Below are 22,137 nucleotides of genomic sequence, written 5' to 3'. Positions count from 1 at the left end.
AATTCATCAGATATACTGTTATTATTGCCGTGGAATTAAGCCAAAATTAGTTTTGCATTTGTTTCAAGCTTGAATGTGAACTTTGGGGAATAGAGGTAGAGTTATGATGTTCGTAATTCATTAGATTTAAAAAATAAAATTATGAGAGCCCTAACTGGTTTGGCTCAGTGGATAGAGTGTCGGCCTGCGGACTGAAGGGTCCCAGGTTCGATTCAGGTCAAGGGCCATGTACCTTGGTTGCGGGCACATCCCCAGTAGGGAGTGTTCAGGAGGCAGCTGATCGATGTTTCTAACTCTCTATCCCTTTCCCTTCCTCTCTGTAACAAATCAATAAAATATATATTTTTAAAAAATATGAGAAAGGGCTTTCAGAAATGAACCTGAGCCTGGCCATAGAAAGCATGGACACTACTAGATCTCATTATCACATGCCCTACACCTGAGAAGTTGGTGGATGCTGGCAGTCATTCATGATTCTGTAAAGAAGAACTCCTAGTGGACTTCCTCATCATCCACTATAAAATCCCACATGCATTCTAGAAGATTGTTGGTTTCGGAGGAGGGTTGGCTATTCACTGGTTGGCCTTAGGACGCCATCGGTTACCAGATTGATTGAGATAGACTGGTCCGCAGAGAGCATGCATCAGTCAGAGCCTCGTTAATTCTGCTGGGAGGATGTCTTGGTTGATAGATCAGGGTGAAAGAAGTTTCTGTAAATCTGTTCCTGAATCACAAAGGACTTCTGGAATAGCACAAGCTCAGGAGTAGACTGAGCATTTCCTGACTGCTCTCGTTCTTCCAGTGAAATGGAGAGACAGGGGAAGGATGCCTGAGTGTTAGAATGGGCACCGTTCCCATTTTAGGTGATAGACAGTAAAATAGTTCATCAAGGTCAGCAAAGATCTCATTTGCTAACATTCCATCTGAAAGGAAATGTCCAGAGCAGGTGCTGTAGTTCTAGAGGACGGTTTTTCTTGGTAACATCAGGAGTTTAAAAATTTCTACAGTTTTTATTTTGTGTTGCAAGGGAGGCCAAATGCCACAGAGGAGATGTTTCTCAGTTAGATTCCTCTGTCGCTCTGGCACAAGATTAGATGACACGAGACTGATGGAACGTGGTCTTCAGAAAGCCAGACTATTGTTACTGTCCCCTGTCATCTCTCTGTTGTCTGATAGGTGACAAGGAAGGACTTCCTTTGTAAATGTGATTTTTATCTGTTTTCTGTCCAAAATGAGCTTTACATGAAGGCATTAAATGATCAGTTGTCAGGCATAGAATCAGGCTCGGCATATACAGCTACTTTTAACTTACCCTCCAAGGTGATCCATTCCCAGGTCTGACAGAAATCAGATACACTGTGGAAGATGACCTTGTTTCTTTTCTCCATGGATTTTTCTTCCCATATTAAAAAACAAAACAAAACAAAACAGCTGTAGTGCTTTATTAGGTTATAAATCTAAAATGGAATGTGCTTTTAGGCCACACATTGCAGCACATGGTCTTATGTTGCAGAAATGGCACCAGTCTTGTTGGTATTTATGTTATTTCGTTATCTCTTCACTTTGAACACATATTGTGAGTTTTTAAAAGCCTGGGGAGAGGGGAGACATGTGGTTACTTGGCTAACATTTCATCTGAAAGGAAATGTCCAGAACAGGTTTATAATGTGGTTCTTTTTAAGAATTTAGATAAAGTTAGTATAACTATCATGTTTTTCTTTAACCTCCCAACTAACGCATATCCATCCCAGTGACCTCTTTCCCCTCCCCCCAGTTGACATGGTAGAGTTTCAGCATGAGAGTTTATTTCAAAAGTCCTGCTGGTTTCCTGAAAATACACCAGCGCCAGTGCCATGATTCATTCTGACACATTCCTGTCTTCTTGCACTTAAGGCTTCTTTTGCTCTGGAAGGTGGACCCCCAAAGCTCTCTGAAGTGTAGGAAAGCTGGAAAGGTCTCCTTTCCCAAACAGGCAGGGTCCTAGGGCTGGGGTGGCAGGCCTTTTCCATCTCTGGAGTTCCAGTGGTTTTTCAGTGTGTGAAAGCCGCTCTGATGGACCCTCGGGGCCTGGTGCAAAGGCTCATGTGTTTGTGCAGGCTCTCCCCGGGAAAGGGGAGATGTTAGTATTTGTCTGGGCTCGTTTGTTTACTGGACGGACCCTTTGTCTCTTTGGCATTGTTTTCCAGCTGTGGAAATGCATCCAAAGCCTTCTCCATCAGGGCTGGGCTTTTCTAAGTTGGAGTATGACTAACATATGTGGTAGATTCATTTCTTTTCCTAGAGAAAAGGGAGCATTTGTGTTTCTTCTGAAGGCGGGTTGTGCCCTTGCACTTTAGACTGCAAGCCCAGTCCCTGCTGTGCACAGGAAGCGCCCCTCTCCTTCCCCTTGGAGAGCCTCTTGGCTTAGAGGGCTGGGGGGATGTTTCCTAAGAAAAGATGTCCTTGATGCAGCAGGAGGCACGCTGCCAGATGCCTTATTCCCGGGAACAGATTCCACATGCTGAGCTCCAGAAGGGTGTGTGGGAGATGGAGGATCCTCGGACTTGGGCTTTACCACCTGAATTTTTTTAAAAAAATATATTTTTATTGATTTCAGAGAGGAAGGGAGAGAGAGAGAGAGAGGTAGAAACATCAATGATGAGAGAGAATCACTGATCGGCTGCCACCTACTGGGGATCGAGCCCACAACTCGGGCATGTGCCCTGACCGGGAATCGAACCGTGACCTCCTCCTGGTTCATAGGTTGATGCTCAACCACTGAGCCACGCCAGCCGGGCGGGGCAGAGACTTATTGTCATCTTGTCTGCACCTTCAGGTTAAGGTAAAAGGCAAAGAGGCTTTCTGTGAGAAGCATAAAGATAACTTAATGGGCCCTGACTGGTTTGGCTCAGTGGATAGAGCGTCAGCCTGCGGACTGAAGGGTCCCAGGTTCGATTCCAGTCAAGGGCATGTACCTTGGTTGCGGGCACATCCCCAGTAGGAGGGTGTGCAGGAGGCAGCTGATCGATGTTTCTCTCTCATCAGTGTTTCTAACTCTCTATTCCTCTCCCTTCCTCTCTGTAAAAAATCAATAAAATGTATTTTTAAAAAATAACTTAATGGTCTCAATTGTTCACAGATGTGCCTGTTTACCTTGCTGTTTCCTTTTTATTTAAAAATATCTATAGGCGTGGAAAATGTAACCATCCAACTGGATCTGGAAGCAGAATTCCATTTTACTCATCTCATAATGACCTTCAAGGTAAGGAATCCATAACTTTCTCACAAATGACACGTGAAAGCACCGTATATCCCCACTTTCAAAACAGATGCCTGCTGCGAATTGACCTAAATGGGCCCTTAAATATGATTGTTGCTATAAATTGGGATAGTTGAGCAGGTTTTTAAACACGGGCATGAATAACTATGCTTAAATACTCTACACAGCAATAAGGAGAGAAAGCCACTATTCTAAGGTGCTCCCGCTGTAAACTTTTAACTAGGTATCTTTTTCTTTCCCCAGGGAGAGAGAGGCAGCTCTGACTCTCCCAACCGCAATAAAACATCTGGAGAGTAACTCCCTGATCGCTTGTGTTGGTGATTTAGTGCTGAGTTTGGTAACTGGAAAGGAAGTGTATTATCTTTCGTTTCCAAGGTTTTGCAGAATTTGTGGGAACAGTGTACAGTTCCTCATGAAATGTGCAGGCCTTCTTAAGCGCGGATTTTCTCATTCTTTTTCTTTTCGAGATGTAAAATGACTCCGGGACCAGGGAATGCCTCTGTACAAAGTCCCTTTGTTTCCTCCTCAGCAGCTGCCTGGAAATGACAGACTTCACATGGCTTAGAGTACATGTTGGTTCACACAAAACCCATAATTTACTTATTACTTCTCCGATTAAAATCACCTGTGAATAGTTTTCAGTGGGAGTCGGGGGCCTTATCTACCCCCCTCTCGGGTTCGGAGAAGGTGCCAGGGTAGATTGACCGTGTGGGCAGGTGGCCATGGAAGTCTCGCTTGTGTCCTCTACTGAAGCCGGGCAGGCGGGGGCAGGGGCGGGCGAGGAGGTCAGAATGTGACCGGGAGGTACTGGGCTGCTCATTCGCTGCTGTTACTGCTGACCCTTTACACTGTGACACCTGATATCGCGAGGGTGGGGAGGGCTTCCACTAAACACCTTCTTCACTTACTCCTTGTCCCTTCATTGATCACACACTCAACCTGGCAGTTGAAATGAACACTCAGCTATGCATGAGGGTATTGCCTTCATGTTATGTGACACCTGAGTATACTCAGTCATCTTTATTAATGTTTATGGTCCTATCTTTTACTTTGGAGGAGGCTTCTGTTTACATACATGGGTAGCTCTGAGATTTTTTTGTTATCTAAAAGTCCTTGGGGCACGTATTCTGTAGTTGAAACTCGTTCAAGTGAACCCAGTGGGCCAAGGATGAAATTCTGCACCACAGTGCAGAAGGTCAAATGGAGGAGGTGGTGATTTCATAACTGAGATGTGAAGAATGGGTGCAAGTTGTCAGACTTTATGAGAGAGAACTCATCCTTTTGGTTCTAGCTCGTGTGTAAACAGCAACATCTATGTGGCGCTGGACAAACTTGGGTGTGAATCCCCATTCTGCCCCTTCCTGGCATGTGTGGCCAGAGCTTTGGCTTCCCCCTTGGTAAAGTGGAACAGTAACAACACCTGTGTTATGAGGTTGTGTGACATACCCCTCTGTTCCGGTTATAGGGGTAATCTTGCTCCCCGGGCCCATCGTGGAAATGTGATCACTTGTATATGTGCTAACGCTTGGCACATAATTGCTCTAATTTACTGATAAGTGAATAAGTGAATGAAACCAGCCATCTTGTGTTTGTGAGAAACTGGTCCAGGCTTCATGGGATTTTGAAAAAAAAATTTTTTTAATTGATTTTTAGAGAGAGAGAGGAAGAGAGAGGGAGAAAGAGAGAGAAACATCGACATGAGTGAAACATCGAGCAACTGCCTCCTACACAACATCTACTGTAGATGGAGATCTGAAACCCGGGCATGTGCCCTGACCAGGAATCGAACTGGCACCCTTTCAGTGCACGGGCTGATGCCCAACCAACTGAGCCATCCTGGCCAGGGCTTTATAAAGGTAGAGGAGTTACTGCCTACCCAGAGCTTCCAGGCTTCTAGGGAAGAAACATACTTACAAATAACTTCTAATACAAGACAGAATATGCCAGCTGCCATAGCAGAAGTTCAGATCATGTACATTAGCATGGAGGCGTGGGAGAGTAACTTGAGCCTGGGATAGGAGAGAAAGCCTCATGGGGAGAGGACTGGGGCTGCCCTGGACCTGGGCCAGGGGGAATGAGCAGGATTTCAGTGGGAGGAGGTGGGAGCAAAGCCCTTCTGGGCAGAGGAAACAGCCTGAGAACAAGGCCCTGCTGGTGGGACTCTCCTGGCCAGGCTTGTTCAGCACGTACAGTGTCGATTTGCTGTGGGCCGTGAGGGGAGGAAGGGAAGTAAGATGACAGAAGGACCTCGATTCCTTGCTGAGGAATGTGAACTTCATAGGAAATAGGGAACAATTGACAAGGAATTGAGAACTGTGTTTCAGGGAGGGAGTCGAGCGGATATGTAAAGGAGAGCCTGGGACAATCTTGGGCTTCTTGTTGAGGTCATTGTTGAGGAAGGGCTGACTGACGAGAGGGCTGGTGTCCACACACAGGCTGTCTGTGACCCTCAGGTAGGAGGGAGCCGCCTCCTGCAGCCCAGAGGTCTTGGGAAGCATTCTGGGAAGCTTTCCTGATCACACATATCCCGTTGCCCCTGCTACTCCTGCCTCTGAGAATCATCGCCCAGAGGTGGAGCCCGTTTTCTAAGAAAGTCAGTTGGACCCCTTAGAATCAAAGGTCACTCAAACCATGACTTGGAGAAAGATGAGCTGAGCAGTGGAAGGAAGGGTAAGGAAAGGGCTGAATCAAAGATTACTCAGATCTCAACTAGAGGGTAGTGGCACTGTTAACAATGGTGAGGACAGGAAGCGTGTGAGGATGAAGAATACACGTCACTCTTAATCGTGTTTGCCATGGAGATGGCCGGTTGCTAAGCGGATTGCTAGCAACATTTATTTAGCATATACTCGGTGTGTTTTTGCCTATAGCCAGATGTTTTCAAACGCACAGCTCTCTTATTTAGTATAAATTCAGAGGCAACTGTGCAGCAGTGTGAGGCCTGAAGAGGTTGGTGACTAAGCAGAGAGCGTGGAAAGGCTTCCGTTCTGTAGGTGAAATGTGTTGTTCTCGTTTCCAGCAGCTTCTTAACTCCACAGGAAATTGGATAATCCGTCGGTGGCCCTTTGGGACTCAGAAATTTCCAGAAGGGAGGGAGAAGGAAGCCTCGCCAGGACTGGCTATGAGGCTTTTCCTCTCTGCTCCCTTATGACACAGACATCAGGCTGGTCTGTCCCCACACATCACCACCCAGGAGCTGTTCTCATGGGGAGTGTGCCCTGGTTCAGTTAGCCATTGGGGTTTCCCCCGTTACTTTAAAATTCTAATAAAGTATCATTTTTTTAATATTCCTGAATAGGTTAAAAAAAAAAAAAGGACTTGAACAACTAGTTGAATAAATTAAAGACTGTCAGAATGTGACCTTCATTATCGGACACTCGTCTCCTCTTATCCGTGGAAAAGACAACCAGGATTAAGAGAGGCAAGAGGAGGCCTGGGAATGTGCCTTTAGTTGTCGCCCAGATTTCTGTTGGGCATTGGTTTTAATTCAGAAGTGTCTGTCTGCAAGGTCCGCTTCACTTCCTCCATTGGAACCTGACTTCACGTCCCAGAATGCGCTTACATGTTCATCAGTGTTGAAGCCTTTGCCTACTTTCAATGCTCATTCTAATTCATCTCTTATTTCCGGTTGACCTTGTTCACCACACCCCCCTAAACCTCTGTCCTGCCTCAGTTTCCAGGATTTCTATCTTCTCTTTCCTTCTTCTCTAACATCCATTTTCAGTCTTCTATTATGCTACTGAGGCAGAAAGATAGGTTTGGTCTTCATTCAGCTTGGATTTGAATCTAAGCTCTGACGATAGCTAGCAAGTCAGTTGATATCTCTGAGCCTCAGTTTCCTCATCCATAAGACAAATGTGTTGTGAGGCCAAAGTAGTTCCCTAGGACTGCCATCCAAAGCACCACACACTGGGTGGCTTAGACTAGAGGTCGCCAACCGCTGGTCTGTGGACCACTGTGGTCCGTGAGGTCCGAAAGATTGGCAACCGCTATCTTAGACAACAGTCCCAGGTCAAGGTGTCAGCAGAGTTGGTTTCTTCTGTGGCCTTTTCTTTCCTTGACTTACAGATGGCTGTCTTCTCCTTGTGTCTGCACATGGCCTTACCTCTATACATGTCTGTAGCCTAATTTCTTCTTATAAGATCACCAGTCGCAGTGGATGAGGGCCTACTGTAATGGCCTCATTTCACGTTACTTATGCCTTTAAAGACCCTACCTCCAAGTACAGTCACAGTGTGAGATCCTGGGGGTTAGGTCTTCTTAAGAATTTTGGGAAGATACAATTCAGTCCATAACAGAAGGTTAAATGAAATAATTAAAGTTCAAAGCACCCCTCTCCTTCCTTGTCTAGCCCTTTGCTGATGGATTTTCCTGGAGCACTGCCCGGCTCTCTTTTATCTTGCTCATTTTTTGTTGTTGTTGTTTTGTTTTTAGAGGGAGAGAGAGAAACATGAACTGGCTGCCCCCTTCATTTCTCTTCCCCCTCCCCGCCCCCACCCTCACACCACCACCACCACCACCACCACCACCACCACCACCACCACCACCGGCATCAAGCCTGCAACCAGGCATGTGCCCTGACCAGGAATTCAACCAGCAACCTTTTGGTGCACAGGTCGACACTCAACCAACTGAGCCACACCGGCCAGGGCTTGCCCATTGCTTTGTGGGGAGAAATTATTTCTGTGGAGGTTTCAAATATTGTATGTATACAGTGTTTCCCAAATCCATGTTTCACGCTCCATCCTTGCAGCTGTGTGGCAGACCACTGTTTTCAATTGTCGAGTGGGCGTCGTCATGTGGATGCCTCACACGTCATTAGTCCAAAACGAAATGCTTTCACATCTCTTCTGTGTCTTTGTTATTAGCAGCACAGTCCCCACAGCTACTTAAGCTCAGGTGCCTGTGTTTCTTTCCTCTCCATCCCTTTGCACTGAAACCTAATTGATCCCCAAGTGCAATTCAGTATATTTTACTTTCACTACATTTTCAGTAGTCAATCCCATCCCTTTATCTGTATTCAAACTGTAAGGCTTGAGTTAAGACCTTCATCTTTTTTCTGTCTCTTGGTTTCCTTGTCTCATTTCATTTCCGTGTCCAGTATCTCTGCCACAGAGTTATTTTTCTGAAGTGCAATCTGATCAGTTCATTTTGTCCAGTTAAATCTGTTGCCCTTTTATTGCATAAAGATAAAGGAAACCCCTTAGCATGGCAAACAAATTCCTTCCTACTCTGCCCTCTTCACCCCTTTGAAGTGTACAGTTCAGTTGCATTAGGTATAGTCACAACCTTGTGTAAGTATCACCACTATCTATTTCCAGAACTTTTCATCACCCCAAATAGAAACTCTACCCATTAAGCAGTAACTCCTTATTGACCCCTCCCTACAACCCCTGGAAACCTCTAACCTATTTCTGTGTACTTGCCTATTCAAGACATTTCATGTAAGTGAAATATTTGTTCTTTTGTGCCTGGCTAATTTCACTTACTATAATGTTTTCAAGGCTCATTTGTGCTGTAGGAAATATCAGAATTTCAGTCCTTTTAATGGCCGAACAATATTCCATTGTATGTATATTGTTTTTATTTATTCATTTGTAGGTGAACATTTGAGTTGTTTCTACTTTTTGGCTGTTGTGAATAATGCTGCTATGAATGTTCATGTACACATACCGGTCCAAGTCCCTGTTTTCAGTTCTTTTGGGTGTATAGCTAAGGAGTGGATTCCCCAGATTCCTGAGTTAGTAATTCCTTCCTCTTGTTTTCCCAAAGCACACCACATGTGACTCTACTGTGGTGTTTGATGTATTGTGTTGTAAATGATTTATATCTATTTTGGTACCTCATTGGACCGTCTACAGCATATAGACCAGTGTGTGGTACTGAGCAGTAGTCATTACACAGCTGTTGAATAATTAAATGAAAGATGGAAAGAATAAGCACTCATACTAACCAGTCATCTTATGGGCCTGGTGACTAAATGTATCAAAACTTGTTGGCTATTAAGGCCTGTTTATAATCAGCTTCTAAAGAGAAACAGCTTACTAGTCTTGGTAGGGTGGGAGAAAGTGCAAAATTTAGAGGCTAGACACTTTCCTTGCAAGAAGAGGTTCCGTGGAACAGCTTGAAGTACTTGAAGTCCAGCTATTTATTGTCTGCAATACCAGCCACAAGCATTCATGGTTGTGGCACACAGTTGAGTGTTATTTTCATTTGAGATTAAAAAAAACAACAACAGAAAAACATCAAATGAGTCTTTCCCACCCTGCCTTTAGACATTCCGCCCAGCCGCGATGCTGATAGAACGATCGTCGGACTTTGGGAAAACCTGGGGCGTGTACAGATACTTCGCTTATGACTGTGAGAGCTCATTTCCGGGCGTCTCCACGGGCCCCATGAAGAACGTCGATGATATAATTTGTGATTCCCGATATTCTGACATTGAACCCTCAACAGAAGGAGAGGTTTGTTTGCCCTTTTTTGGTATTACATTCTACTTGCAAATCTAGTTTTTGATCATTGCAGAAATACCAATTACTCTTCTCTCTATTTTTAGGTGATATTTCGGGCTTTAGATCCTGCGTTCAAAATAGATGATCCTTATAGTCCAAGGATACAGAGTAAGCTTGTTTTCAGATAAAAGTTTGATGGAAAATAGCAATCATGGAAGAACTCTTAGCCAGAGCACTGCTACCCAGAATCTAAATATACAGTGCTAAATCCACCCTCTTCATTTCTTTTCTTCTCTGCACAACCCTACCAGAAACTCGAAATGGGCAGTAATCAAAGTCCTCGTGGATGGGTAATACATTTTGATAAGAGTAAAAGACTGATGTCATAATACTCAAGCAGTTATGCTTGTCCTAATACCTTACTTATTTTGCTCAGTGTAATATATGTTTACTAGTATGTGTGTGTGAGCACACACGCACACTCACATTAAGTTGCTGTAACGAAGTGTCCCAAAAATACAGTGGCTCAAGTAAATGGAAGGTTATTTCTCTCTGACAAAACCACCCAGAGGGATTTTCAGAGAAGAGGTGCTCAATTGCCACATGTAGGCTCACTACATAAAAGACAGACTGACATCCGGTTAAATCTGACTTGCAGATAAACAGTGAATTATTTTTTTCGTATAACTATGTCCTATGTAATATCTGTGACTAGCACAAGTATACCCCATAGTATAACTATGTCCCATGTGATATTTGGGACATATTTATACTAAAAAATGATGGCTTGTCTGAAATTCAATTTAACTGAGCATCTTGTGTCTTTATTGCTAAATCTGGGAACCCTAGCCAGTAGGTCACCCAGGTTCCCAGGTGCCTTCCGTCTTATTCTATCTGTCCGCATGGTTAGAACTGAACCAATGGCTTTGTCCCAACCTGTGGGAGGGGAAGAAGTGAAAGGCAAGTGACACAGAAGCTATTATCACTTCTGTTCACATCTCATTGGCCACAATTGGTCACATGACTATACTGCAGGCTATGCTGCAGAACAACTCTAGCTAGATGGCCATGCGCTCTCACACTCTTGACTAGGGCTTTTATGTCAAAGGGAGAAAAGAAAGAATAGCGAAATCAGAAGTCTCAGCCACGTTCAATATGTTCAATGAGGTGAGGGTTGTATTTCCATTTTACAGCTGAGTAAACTGAAGCTCAGAGAGAGAGGTGACATTAATGTCAGATCCTAAACCCCTAAGTTAGGACTCTCAGTTCAGAGCTCTTGGCAGCATTCAGTAACCATGCTTACGATTTTTTCAGAATTACCTTAAGATCTTTTGGGAGGCAGAATATGCACTAATTACAAGGATGGGCTTTGGAATGAGACAGATTTGGGTTTCAGTCCCAGTGCCAGTGTATTATAGCTTTGTGACCTAGGGCAAGTCATTTGCTTAAAACTTTTTAAAGCTTCTGTTTTTTTCATCTGTAAATGGAGAGAGTAATATTGACTTTAGGGTTGTTAGGGAGGGAAAATGAGTTCCTGTACATAAATCACCTACCAACATGCCTGACGCATAGAAAGTGTTCGGTAGGTTGAAGCTGCGCTGCTACTGTTGTTGCTGTCAGCGGTGGCTTAGGTCTTGTGTAGACCTGGTCCCCGGTCAGCATGAAAGGGGGGTATGGGGGGGGGCTCTGAGCTGCATACAGGCAGGTAGTGGGGCAGGGCAAGCCTTATCTCCCAGCTGGGCATGGCCTGTTTAACCACGCGGAGCCCCCAGCCTGAAGCACGGAGAAGGAGAATGGAAGCAGTCCAGGGGACATTGCCAGGAGACTGCTGTTTCCCCACTTAACTTAATTTCACTGTGGCCCAGACTGTCTCTGATCTGCAATTTGCTCTTTCATTCTGCTGTAAAACAAATATTTCGTGGCACGTCCAGCCCTGTGCGATTTCTGAGTGAGCTCTGTGAGGCCTGCCCTCCCTGCTCTCAAAGTCCAGCTGTGAGAAATGTCCGCCTGGGCTCCTATGACCCCTCACCCCACCCCCAGGCCCCAATGCCATGTCCCTAGAAGGACTCACGGTCTACTCCTTTTTAGGTGAAACTTGTGGGACTTGGGGAACGTGTTGCCATTATAATTCTGTTGTCTTCTGTTGTAAAATGGCATCAGAAAACCTATTTCTAGATCGAAGAAGCATCCATTTTAGCTGTTCATGCTTTTGATTTACTTTGTAATCAAGGGAACAATCGCTCTTTGGTTGTTTCTATTGTTGAGACCTTTGAGACTCACTTCACAAGTGATTTTTGCCTCTTGGAACAGCAGTCAATGCGAGACTCAGTTGTTGTAAAATATGGCAGGAGAGTGGAGGGGAGTGTATGGGCTTCCACAAAGATCAGTTCAAGGGTTTCTAAATACTCCAGCTGCTCTTCAAGTTTGTTGTTTGGCCTCGTCAATGGGCGCTTGTGCTCTTTCTATGTAGGAGCATTTGTGCAGGAGGAAATGTTGGCATTCATAAATTCCATTCGGTTCCTCTGTTTAGTTTTTGATTTTACAAAGAGCCCAACTTTAATGCATGGAGTCATGGACTTTCTCTTTACACCCATGGCTCCTCTATCGTTTCTATTGTAAGCTATGCATATATTATAAGTATTTAAAATTGTACTTAAGCTTTGAAAGTATCTGATGCGCTGGGCCAATTCCCTGTTGCCTTGTGTTGTAAATTAGAAGCCTGGGGGCGGGGAAATAAGGCTGCATCAGCAGAAATGAAAGTAAAGCTTAGGAGCAGTTTCAGGCTACAGAGCTAAGAAGGGGGGCAGATGGAACAATCAATCTGGTGGTGTCCACTGTAGCAAGAGCGACTTTAGTAATTAATGAAAACACTGATCAGAAGGTGGAATGGCTCTTGGTTTATAAAGTTACTGTAGAATGCAACTGGCTGCCCAGCTTCTGTAATCAGCATAGATCTATAGACCCAGGAAAAAGAAGATAAAATAAGAGAGATTGAGAAAAAAACCATTTGCCCCATCATGCTAATACTAAGCTCCTTTATCCTTCTGCCACTGTATTTTGTTGGTAAGTTTGTATTGTAAAACTAGGACAAAGAAACTTATAGATCGTCATGTTGCTTCAAAACTTGGTTGAGATATTCTGTACCTGGAATGTGGTTATCCTATAGTGTTAAATCTATTTTAGTAACTTGGAATACATCTAAATGGTGGGGAATTTCAGATAGTATTTACCTCTCCAGAAATAAATACAGAAATACAGGGTACGGGAAAAGTAGGTTTACAGTTGTGAGTACGCAAAACACAGAGTTTATACTTGTATTGTTATTTATTAACTAGAGGCCCAGTGCACAAATTCATGCCCGGGTGAGGTCCCTCGGCCTGTCTGGCGATCCAGGATGGCCAGGGGGAGGGACCGTGGGAGGTTGACTGGCATGGGAAGTTGGCTGTGGGAGAGCACTGATCACCAGGGGCCAGCTCCTCCGTTGAGCGTATGCATCATCAGTGTGCATCATAGCAACTGTGATCATCAGTGTGCATCATAGCAACTGGTCGTTCAGTCAACCGGTTGTAAAGGTCACTTTAGGCTTTTATATATATATATATATAGATTATTGTACTATTTCCTATATGAACAACTGCAAACCTACTTTTGCCCCACCCTGTATGTTTCTTCCTAACTACCTTACACTGATGTTAATGAGAAATTGGGTGCTTTGATAAACCCTTTCCCACCTGGATGGAATTTTCTGATTTTGAGACTGGCACTGGGTGCTACAGGAACCAGATGGCATTGCAGTAGTTAGATTACTGTGTGCCCGTGGGTTCTGACAGTCATGCCACCTCAGTCATAAATGTCTCCGCTCTTCCATTCTTCCCGAAACATCAATCTGCACACAAATCCGTCACAGAGTAAACTTTCTCATTAAACTAATGGGAAGGCTGTAGGCTGTCTGTCTTCCAGCGACTGTCCCATCGTGTTACACTTTACTATCATGATCATCGAGATCAGACAAGGAGGGTAAACTTGACACAAGCCATTTTAGTTTGTCATGCCTTGCGGAGAAGAGAAATGATGTGTAGCTGCAAAAGAAATCTTGCCTGTTTGATCAGACGTTTCATCTGCTTGGTGTCCTTCATAGATCTCTTAAAAATCACCAACTTGAGAATCAAGTTTGTGAAACTACATACTTTGGGAGATAACCTTTTGGATTCCAGGATGGAAATCCGGGAGAAGTACTACTATGCAGTTTATGATATGGTGGTTCGAGGAAATTGCTTCTGCTACGGCCATGCCAGCGAATGTGCCCCTGTGGATGGAGTCGACGAAGAGGTGGAAGGAATGGTAAGCAAATGCTCCGTGCGGGTTTCTGCTTACACAGGTGAATCTGAAGAAAATGGAAGCTGGACTTCCCATGAGCCTTTCACGTTTTCTAGGGGTTTTATTTTTTCCAGACTTACAATGAGGCCTTTGCAGCGTAGTTGATTTTCCCTTTGCTGACTTTCTTGGACTTTGAGGATGTGAGGACTGCTCATAGACACTGCATTCATTTTTGGAGATTGTTGCTACGGGCTGATACTACAGTAGATACTTTAATCAACAAATATTAAAATGTTCTCTAAATAACAATACACCTTCCTTTACTTTAGGGGAGGTTAAAAATCACAAGCATTCCAGTCTTTATGCTAGAAGGCAGAAATTGATCCCAGTCTAAAGAAACTGGAAATTTGAACCTAGAACCACAGAATATCATTTAGGAATTAAATGGACTTTGTTTCTTTATATCTTCTAGTTTCATCCTTTTCCCCTGTGTTCTTATATCATGTACTTTTAAAAACTGGGGATTTTGGTGATTTGCAAAATGGATTAAGATAGAGTGTTTTACCAGTTTTCTAAGTACAATTATAATTCTTGTAGACCCAGATGATGTTAAAGCCAGACAGGATTTATTAAACCAACTGTCCTTATTAGAGGAGAACAGGCACTGAGTTTGCCAGAGGGCCCTACATAAGTATGTGACAGATGGAGATTCAAACCGAGTCTGCCCCTGGGTCCCTTCCTTCCAGATGGAGGCTGGGTCTTGACGGCTTTCTGTTTGCCTTCTCAAAGCTTATTAGTCCCATCGAACAAGGTGCAGGGTTGAGTGCACTTGACCGTCTAAAACTTGTCTTCCCTTCACTCTCGTGAGAAGTTGTTGCATAAAGTTGACTTTTTAACGGAGCCTAGAGGGAGGACTTATCCTAATCTGGTTTCGACATCAGAGAACCCTGTCAAGATTATATTTACTTTCGCTGTAGCCTTTTGGGTGTGTAGCTAATGTCTTGCAGTCATGTCACTGTCATGCATCTCGCAATGCATTGGACTGTTTGTTCAGAAACTGTAGAGTCCTGTGGTATGTACTTTGGAGCTATTTTTCAGCCTGTGTGAAATCACCTTGTAATGACATGATATTAGTCTTCTGCTAACTGCATTCCTGTCAGAGTGGGTGCAGGGTGGACCTGTCTGTCCTGTTCCCGAATTCCATTCTGCAGAGACTAGTGTTAAGGTGAGATGCCCGCCTGCATACATGCCATTTGGTAGGCTAGGAGAACTTACGGTTTATGTGCCTTGCAGTGACACAATGCAAAATAGTGCATCATGGGCCCTCATAAAGCAAAATAATGTGTATGTTTTTTCTGAGTTTTTATATTTCCTTTCTTAAAGGAAAAAAAAATGTAAGAGGAAGAATGTAAATGTAAAATAATTGGTTGAAAAAAGTTTAAGTGCTGTGCCAGAAGTAAAAAAAACAAAACAAGCAAACAAATATCTTTCATACGGCATAAGTGGCAAAACTTGCAGTAATGTGAGTTGTTCCCAAGTGGTGTGTATAATTTAATTCTCCATTACAACTTTTGTTGATTTCTATCATAATACATTTTTTTAACTCATAAGTAACTACAGTGGGGCCTTGACTTACGAGTGTCCCAACTAACGAGTCTTTTGAGATACCAGCTGTCTCTCGGCTGATTTTTTGCATTGACTAGGTCTCGGAATCAATTAAACTCGTAAGTCAAGTCCCCACTGTAGTTTTTTGGTTTTTAAAATATTCTTAAGTTACTATTTTCCTTCATCTGGGTTTTTCCATTGATACTTTAATAAAATATGTATTGAGTTTCCATTATGTAGTAGGAACAGTTCCTAGAGACGAGTGCTATAGCCATCAACAAAATAGATGGAACTCACCGTGGGGAGGAACCAAATAAAAACAAACCCGCACTGTGGTGCACTAGAGCTTAGAAGTGGTATGAAAAGGGGTTTATATTTTCCATTGATGGTGGAAAAATCTAGCCATTGGCATACCTCTTACTCTGCTCTTTCCTGTTTTTACAACTTTCAAGGTTCATGGCCACTGCATGTGCAGGCATAATACCAAGGGCTTGAACTGTGAACTGTGCATGGACTTCTACCATGATTTACCGTGGAGACCAGCCGAAGGTCGAAACAGCCATGCCTGTAAAAGTAAGTCTCAGCCAGAGGGACATTTTGAGTCAATTCAGACACCAGTATCCATCTTTTGGTAAGAGAGAAGGTGATAGTACACTATTTTGAAAAAAGAAAAAAAAGAAAAGAAAAGTTACTACCCTTTTCCCAGCTTTACCCTGATACCCTTAGGAGACCAATATTCACCCAGTTAAATTAATAAATTACTATTTACTGAGCAGCACCTAGGTGTTTAGCAAATTCAGTAGAAGACGAAGATGTTGTCCCTGACATTGTACCTACCTGTTTTGAAGGCAAGATGCCCAGGAGAGAAAAATGAAAGAAAAGTCTGGCCTGGTAGATGATTAAGGTTGGGCCATGGAGTAGAATGTTTGGCCTTGTTTCTTTGCCAGCCCAGCTGCAGCCTCTGGTTTCCTTCCATCCATCCATCCATCCATCCATCCCAGTGGGATTCTCTGGGCAGAGGTGTTTGCACACCACCACCCTTCTAACCCCACACGCAGTGATTCCCATATACTGTCCTCCCCTCCGGAGCGTGTCTGCCTCTGCCCCCACTGAGAAGGGCTGTTCTAGAAGTTCGGAAAGCAGTGCGGGCTGGAGTGGTCCAGGTTTTGTTAGTAATACACCCCAGCTGTCCCTGGGTGAATAGTTAAGATTGTTTGGATCCGTGGTTCTTAACCTTGGCTGCACATTAGAATCACCTGGGAATCTTTTTAAAATCCTGATTTCTGGGCCTCATCCTCTGGAAATTCTGTTTCTTTGTTATGGGGTGGGGCTACAACATTAGTAACAAAGAAACAGAATTTCCGGAGGAATAGGCCCAGAAATCAGGATTTTAAAAAGATTCCCAGGTGATTCTAATGTGCAGCCAAGGTTGAGAACCACTGGTTTAGATAACAAGCAGAAGGGGAGGGGAGAAGGTGGGAGGGAGTTAAGATAAGGAGAACAACATTTAGCACAAGGCCCCAGGGACATCTGGTGACCACCACAGCATCTAGGCTGGGAAATGATTCGAAGGTTTTATTCAACCAATGTATCAAGGGCAACATTCTGCTGGGCACGGAGCAGACATCAGCAGATAAGACACCTTCTCTGTCTCCAGGACATGTGTGATGGGGAGAGATGAGGCTAGAACAGTGATGGCGAACCTTTTGAGCTCGGTGTGTCAGCATTTTGAAAAACCCTAACTTAACTCTGGAGCCGTGTCACATATAGAAATTTTTTGATATTTGCAACCATAGTAAAACAAAGACTTACATTTTTGATATTTATTTTATATATTTAAATGCCATTTAACAAAGAAAAATCAACCAAAAAAAAAATGAGTTCGCGTGTCACCTCTGACACGCGTGTCATAGGTTCGCCATCACTGGGCTAGAATGTAAAGCCCCGTGAGGGCCACGCTGAGTTAAGCTTCACTGTGAGATGATAAGAGGGATCCAGGGGGATTGTTGATCGTGAGAGTGAGAAGATTATGATGAAAGCCGGCTTGGACCAGGATGACTGCCGAGTAGGCTAGAGGAGGAACAGACTGCCCTGAAGCCGGCTAGCTGGCTGCTCAGCAGACCTCAGTTCTCACTAAGGAGCCTGGCCTGGGGTGGGGGTGAGAGTGGGGAGGAAGTGAATCAGGCCTTCAGACCATGTTCCTCAAAGCTGGCGGCCCGCACAGGCTGTGCCAGGAACATGTTGCCTAGAAAATCCTCTGGGGCGATTGACGTCTTCCCATCCCACCCCGAGCGGGACCCAAAGGGGCCCTCCAGGCAGTGACAGCCTTCCTGCCAAGAAGCCCCCACGGGGACTTTCCCCCAAAGGTTTTCAACGTTTTGTAGCCCATTGTCTTCCAAGGAGGGCAGGTTGTTGAGTTTCTTTCCTAAAGTCCACACTTTGAAGGTTCCAGCTTGACACGGGATTTCAGGTGACGCAGCGGTGGGTATGTCCTTTCCACCACAGCGCCTTCTGGCTTGTTGCTGTTTTGCCTGAACTTCATCCCTAGTTTCCACAATGAGGTTCCTTCCTGCCACCCCCACCCTCCATTGGTCAACAGACTTCAAAAGGCTTCACTTGACATTGGTCTTGTCACGCAGAGTGTAACTGCAACGAACATTCCAGCTCATGCCACTTTGACATGGCAGTCTTCTTGGCCACTGGGAACGTCAGTGGAGGAGTGTGTGACGACTGTCAGCACAACACAATGGGGCGCAGCTGTGAGCAGTGCAAACCCTTTTACTATCAGCACCCGGAGAGAGATGTCCGAGATCCTAACTTCTGTGAACGTAAGTGGGGACAGGCCTTGGGGTGGGGCCTGTCGGGCTCGGTTTGAACAGTGTGGTAGTCACCATCCTTCTGTAGGAACTCATCGTATGGGCATGAGACTCAGCCTTATTTTATCTGCTGCATAGGATGCCAGGAGTGGAATTTACTTGGTAGTAAAGTAAAGCCTTCTTTAGTCTATTTTTGTGACATTTGAAGGACAAGGGGAATATATGTACTTATACAAACACACGTTGTGTAACCTGGTGCTTTTCATTCTTGCTAGAATGTACCTGTGACCCGGCTGGCTCTCAGAATGAGGGAATCTGTGACAGTTACACGGATTTTTCTGCTGGGCTCATTGCTGGTCAGTGTCGGTGTAAATTATACGTGGAAGGAGAACATTGTGATATTTGCAAAGAAGGCTTCTATGGCTTAAGTGCCGAAGATCCATTTGGTTGCCAATGTAAGTACATTCATTTAAAAGTTTGGGAGTTCTCATGTGTGCATAAGTCCCAGACTCCTTTGCAATTCTAAATCCAGACTCCTGCTTCGGACTCGCTTGGTTTATGTTTCTTTACTTCGTTTTATCTTCAATAAAGCTTGCGCTTGCAATCCTCTGGGAACAATCCCTGGCGCGAATCCTTGTGACTCTGAGAGTGGTTACTGCTACTGTAAGCGTCTGGTGACAGGACAGCATTGTGACCAGTGTGTGGTAGGTAAAGCCTCATTGCATTGGGTGGGTAGTTTGTGAATATGACATGTTTTAATAGAGAATGCTTTTCCCTATTGTAGATTCTGTCATCACCCTTATATGTAAAGGTTACATGAGTAGATACTTCACAAAAGAGGAACTACTAAGGAATAAATTTTTTTTAATCCTCACCTGAGGAACATCAATGTGAGAGAGACACATCGACTACGAAGGAATAATTTTGACAAGCTGTTCACCATCACTCTCGGAATTGTAAAAGAAAACCTCAGTGAAATGCCATTTTTACAGACAAAATTAATACAAGTTTTAAAAAATGGGAGTGCTGACTAACACAGACAAAATGAAGGGCTGGTACTCATATGCTGCTGATAGAAATGCAAATTGGCTATAATTTTTGAAAATTTGGAGCTAAGTATCAATAGCCTGTAGAAATGCACATATTCTTTGACCCAGTAATCACACTTCTGGGTATTGATCCTAAAGAAAGAATCAGAAAATTGGACAAAGAGGGATTCACCAGAGGACTCATAGTATCTTTAAGATTATTTTTCTATTACAGTTGACATACAATATTATATTAATTTCAGGTGTATAACATAGTGATTAGATATTATGTATCTAATGAAGTGATCATCCAATAAATCATTGCATCTTTCATTAATCACAGCAAAAAACTTAGAAGCAACAGTGGGGAGAAATAGTTAAGTAAATTTGGGGGCTTCCATACAGTGTGATATTTGGTTGCCACTGAAAATAACCGCAACATGAGGAAATGCTTATGGTGGTATAAAAATAAAACAAAACAAAACCTCATGATATGAGTGGTATCTTGATTATGTAGAAAACAATTCATCAAGGAAAACAAAATCTGGCAGGAAATATACCCAAAAGTTCATCATCCTGAATTCCAGGTGGAATAATTATGAGAGTAATTTTTAAAAATCATCCTATATCTCTTACAACATTTTTGTGATTGCTTTTATAATTTGGGAGAAGAAATACTACTGAACCCAAGCTATATGATCACTAAATACGCATATTGCATATATCCTAGCATATTCTTAAAGTAAATTTCTGGAAGTCTGAATTAAATGGTGAGCCCGGTTTTTATCTGCTCATTAGGAAGCATGCATATGTTGAGGCATAAGAGTTCTTTACCCCTCTCTGGATTCTGTCCCATTTCTTTCCATCTCCAGTGGTTCCAGGACTCTGGGATCGCCTCACCTTTCAGTTGTGAAAATAGTCCTTGCTTTTTAGGCTATGTTTCCACATAAACAAATCCCTGAAAAACTTTCTTTATGGAGTTTATGACAGACCGAACTTAAGAAAAATTTAAAGGCCTGCCAAACATTTGCCAAAACTCTCTTACTGCCAGAGTAATTCTATTGAAGAAAATCGGCATCTTTGCTACCTTCTCGTGGCGATTGGCTATTTGCAGGGCAAAGAAACTACTCTCATCTGGGGCTATCGTGTGATTATGTGTAACCCTCTCTGACCCCTGTAACCTGCAGCCTGGGTGTCCTTATTTCAGAATACTTGTGCTCCTTTCTTTTGTAGACTTTCTTCTTTCCCGGTGCAAATGAACGCTCGGTGGAACAGCCAGAACACGCCATAACTTGTTTCTTGCTGAGTCTATTGTGTAGTTACAGGAACCCACCTTTAGATGTCTAATCTTTTGTTCTGCAGCCAGAGCACTGGGGCTTGAGCAACGATTTGGATGGATGTCGACCTTGTGACTGTGACTTTGGAGGAGCCCTGAACAGTAGGTGAGTGGGGCTGCACTTACACGGTCGTCCTCAGTCACCCCGGGAAGCCCTCCCGACCCCCAGGAGGAGTGACATCATCCTCTGAAGGAGATCTTCAGGAGTGTGTTCACCTTTGGTTTGAATGCCTGATCATTACTTTCCCTGTGGTCTCAGTGCTTTCAAAGACGTATTCGTTCCAAGAGTTAGCTTTGAAACCTTATAATACGTTTATGTTTCTTGGTTTGAATAGTGTTGATGTTCCTTGTTTTTGTGCTTTCCCTTTACAGTATTTTTTAAATGATGGAAACAGTGTATGCCCACTATACTAATAAAAGGGCAATGTGCTAATTAGACCAGATAGACCAGACGTCTTCTGGACGTCCTTCCAGACAAAGCCGCGGTGGCGGAGGCTGAGGCCGAGGCAGTTAGGGGCAATCAGTCTGGCAGGGGAGCAAGTTAGGGGCGATCAGGCAGGCAGGCAGGCAGGCAGAGGGGTTAGGGGCAATCAGGCAGGCAGGTAGACAGGCAGGCGAGTAGTTAGGAGCCAGTGGTCCTGGATTGCGAGAGGGATGTCCTACTGCCAGTTTAGGCCCAATCCCTGCACAAGGATTGGAGAGGGTGCAGGCCGAGCTGGGGGACCCCCCCCCCAACACCCCAATGCACAAATTTCATGCACTGGGCCTCTAGTAGTTCTAAAAAATTCAAACAATTCTGACAGCTATCCTGTCCTTTCTCTCCTCAAGTTCCATTACCTAGTAGTGCCACTGTTAACAGTTTCTTGTATTTCTGTAGACATCAATAATAGTGCTCAGAAAATGTGTTAAAAATTACAATTTCTTTCTTCTCATTTCTTTTAAAATAACATGTTAGGTTTTATTTTTTAAGAGACAAGTACAAAGAAAAAAAGCCCATGATTTCCCACTTCACGTTACTGACATTTTTTGAAAATCAAAGCAATAGATGTTATGTACACAATTGCACAACTTGCTTTTTTATCTAGAGATCTTTTTTCATATCAGCATGTGTTTATCTACCCCCATCATGTGAAAGTGCGATGATTTATTTACTTCCAGTCTTTTTGCTTTTTAAGTATGTTTCAGTGAATAGTCTTGTAGATATATTTTGATGAATGTAGATATAGCTATAGATTAGGCTCCTAATGATGGAACTTCGAAGTCAATGTGGATGTACATTTTTTATTTTAATAGAATGTCAGGTTGTTCTGCAGACAGATTGTGC

General features: G+C 43.6%; 1 protein-coding gene across 3 annotated transcripts in view; it reads left to right on the top strand.

The window, feature by feature from the left end:
- Window positions 1-22,137, top strand: part of LAMB1 (laminin subunit beta 1) — a 72,476-nt gene that overhangs the window by 4,841 nt on the left and 45,498 nt on the right. For all 3 annotated transcript variants that reach the window (XM_059712817.1, XM_059712818.1, XM_059712819.1), the window contains exons 5-13: window positions 3,168-3,241; window positions 9,535-9,723; window positions 9,816-9,879; window positions 13,850-14,052; window positions 16,086-16,206; window positions 18,273-18,461; window positions 18,725-18,904; window positions 19,041-19,153; window positions 20,840-20,919. In XM_059712817.1, the coding sequence (XP_059568800.1) occupies window positions 3,168-3,241; window positions 9,535-9,723; window positions 9,816-9,879; window positions 13,850-14,052; window positions 16,086-16,206; window positions 18,273-18,461; window positions 18,725-18,904; window positions 19,041-19,153; window positions 20,840-20,919 (1,213 nt within the window). The remainder of the gene's footprint in view (window positions 1-3,167; window positions 3,242-9,534; window positions 9,724-9,815; window positions 9,880-13,849; window positions 14,053-16,085; window positions 16,207-18,272; window positions 18,462-18,724; window positions 18,905-19,040; window positions 19,154-20,839; window positions 20,920-22,137) is intronic.

The sequence above is a fragment of the Myotis daubentonii genome, chromosome 10, assembly GCF_963259705.1.
Source record: "Myotis daubentonii chromosome 10, mMyoDau2.1, whole genome shotgun sequence".
Taxonomy (NCBI): domain Eukaryota; kingdom Metazoa; phylum Chordata; class Mammalia; order Chiroptera; family Vespertilionidae; genus Myotis; species Myotis daubentonii.
This window is presented reverse-complemented; position numbering and strand designations above follow the sequence as displayed.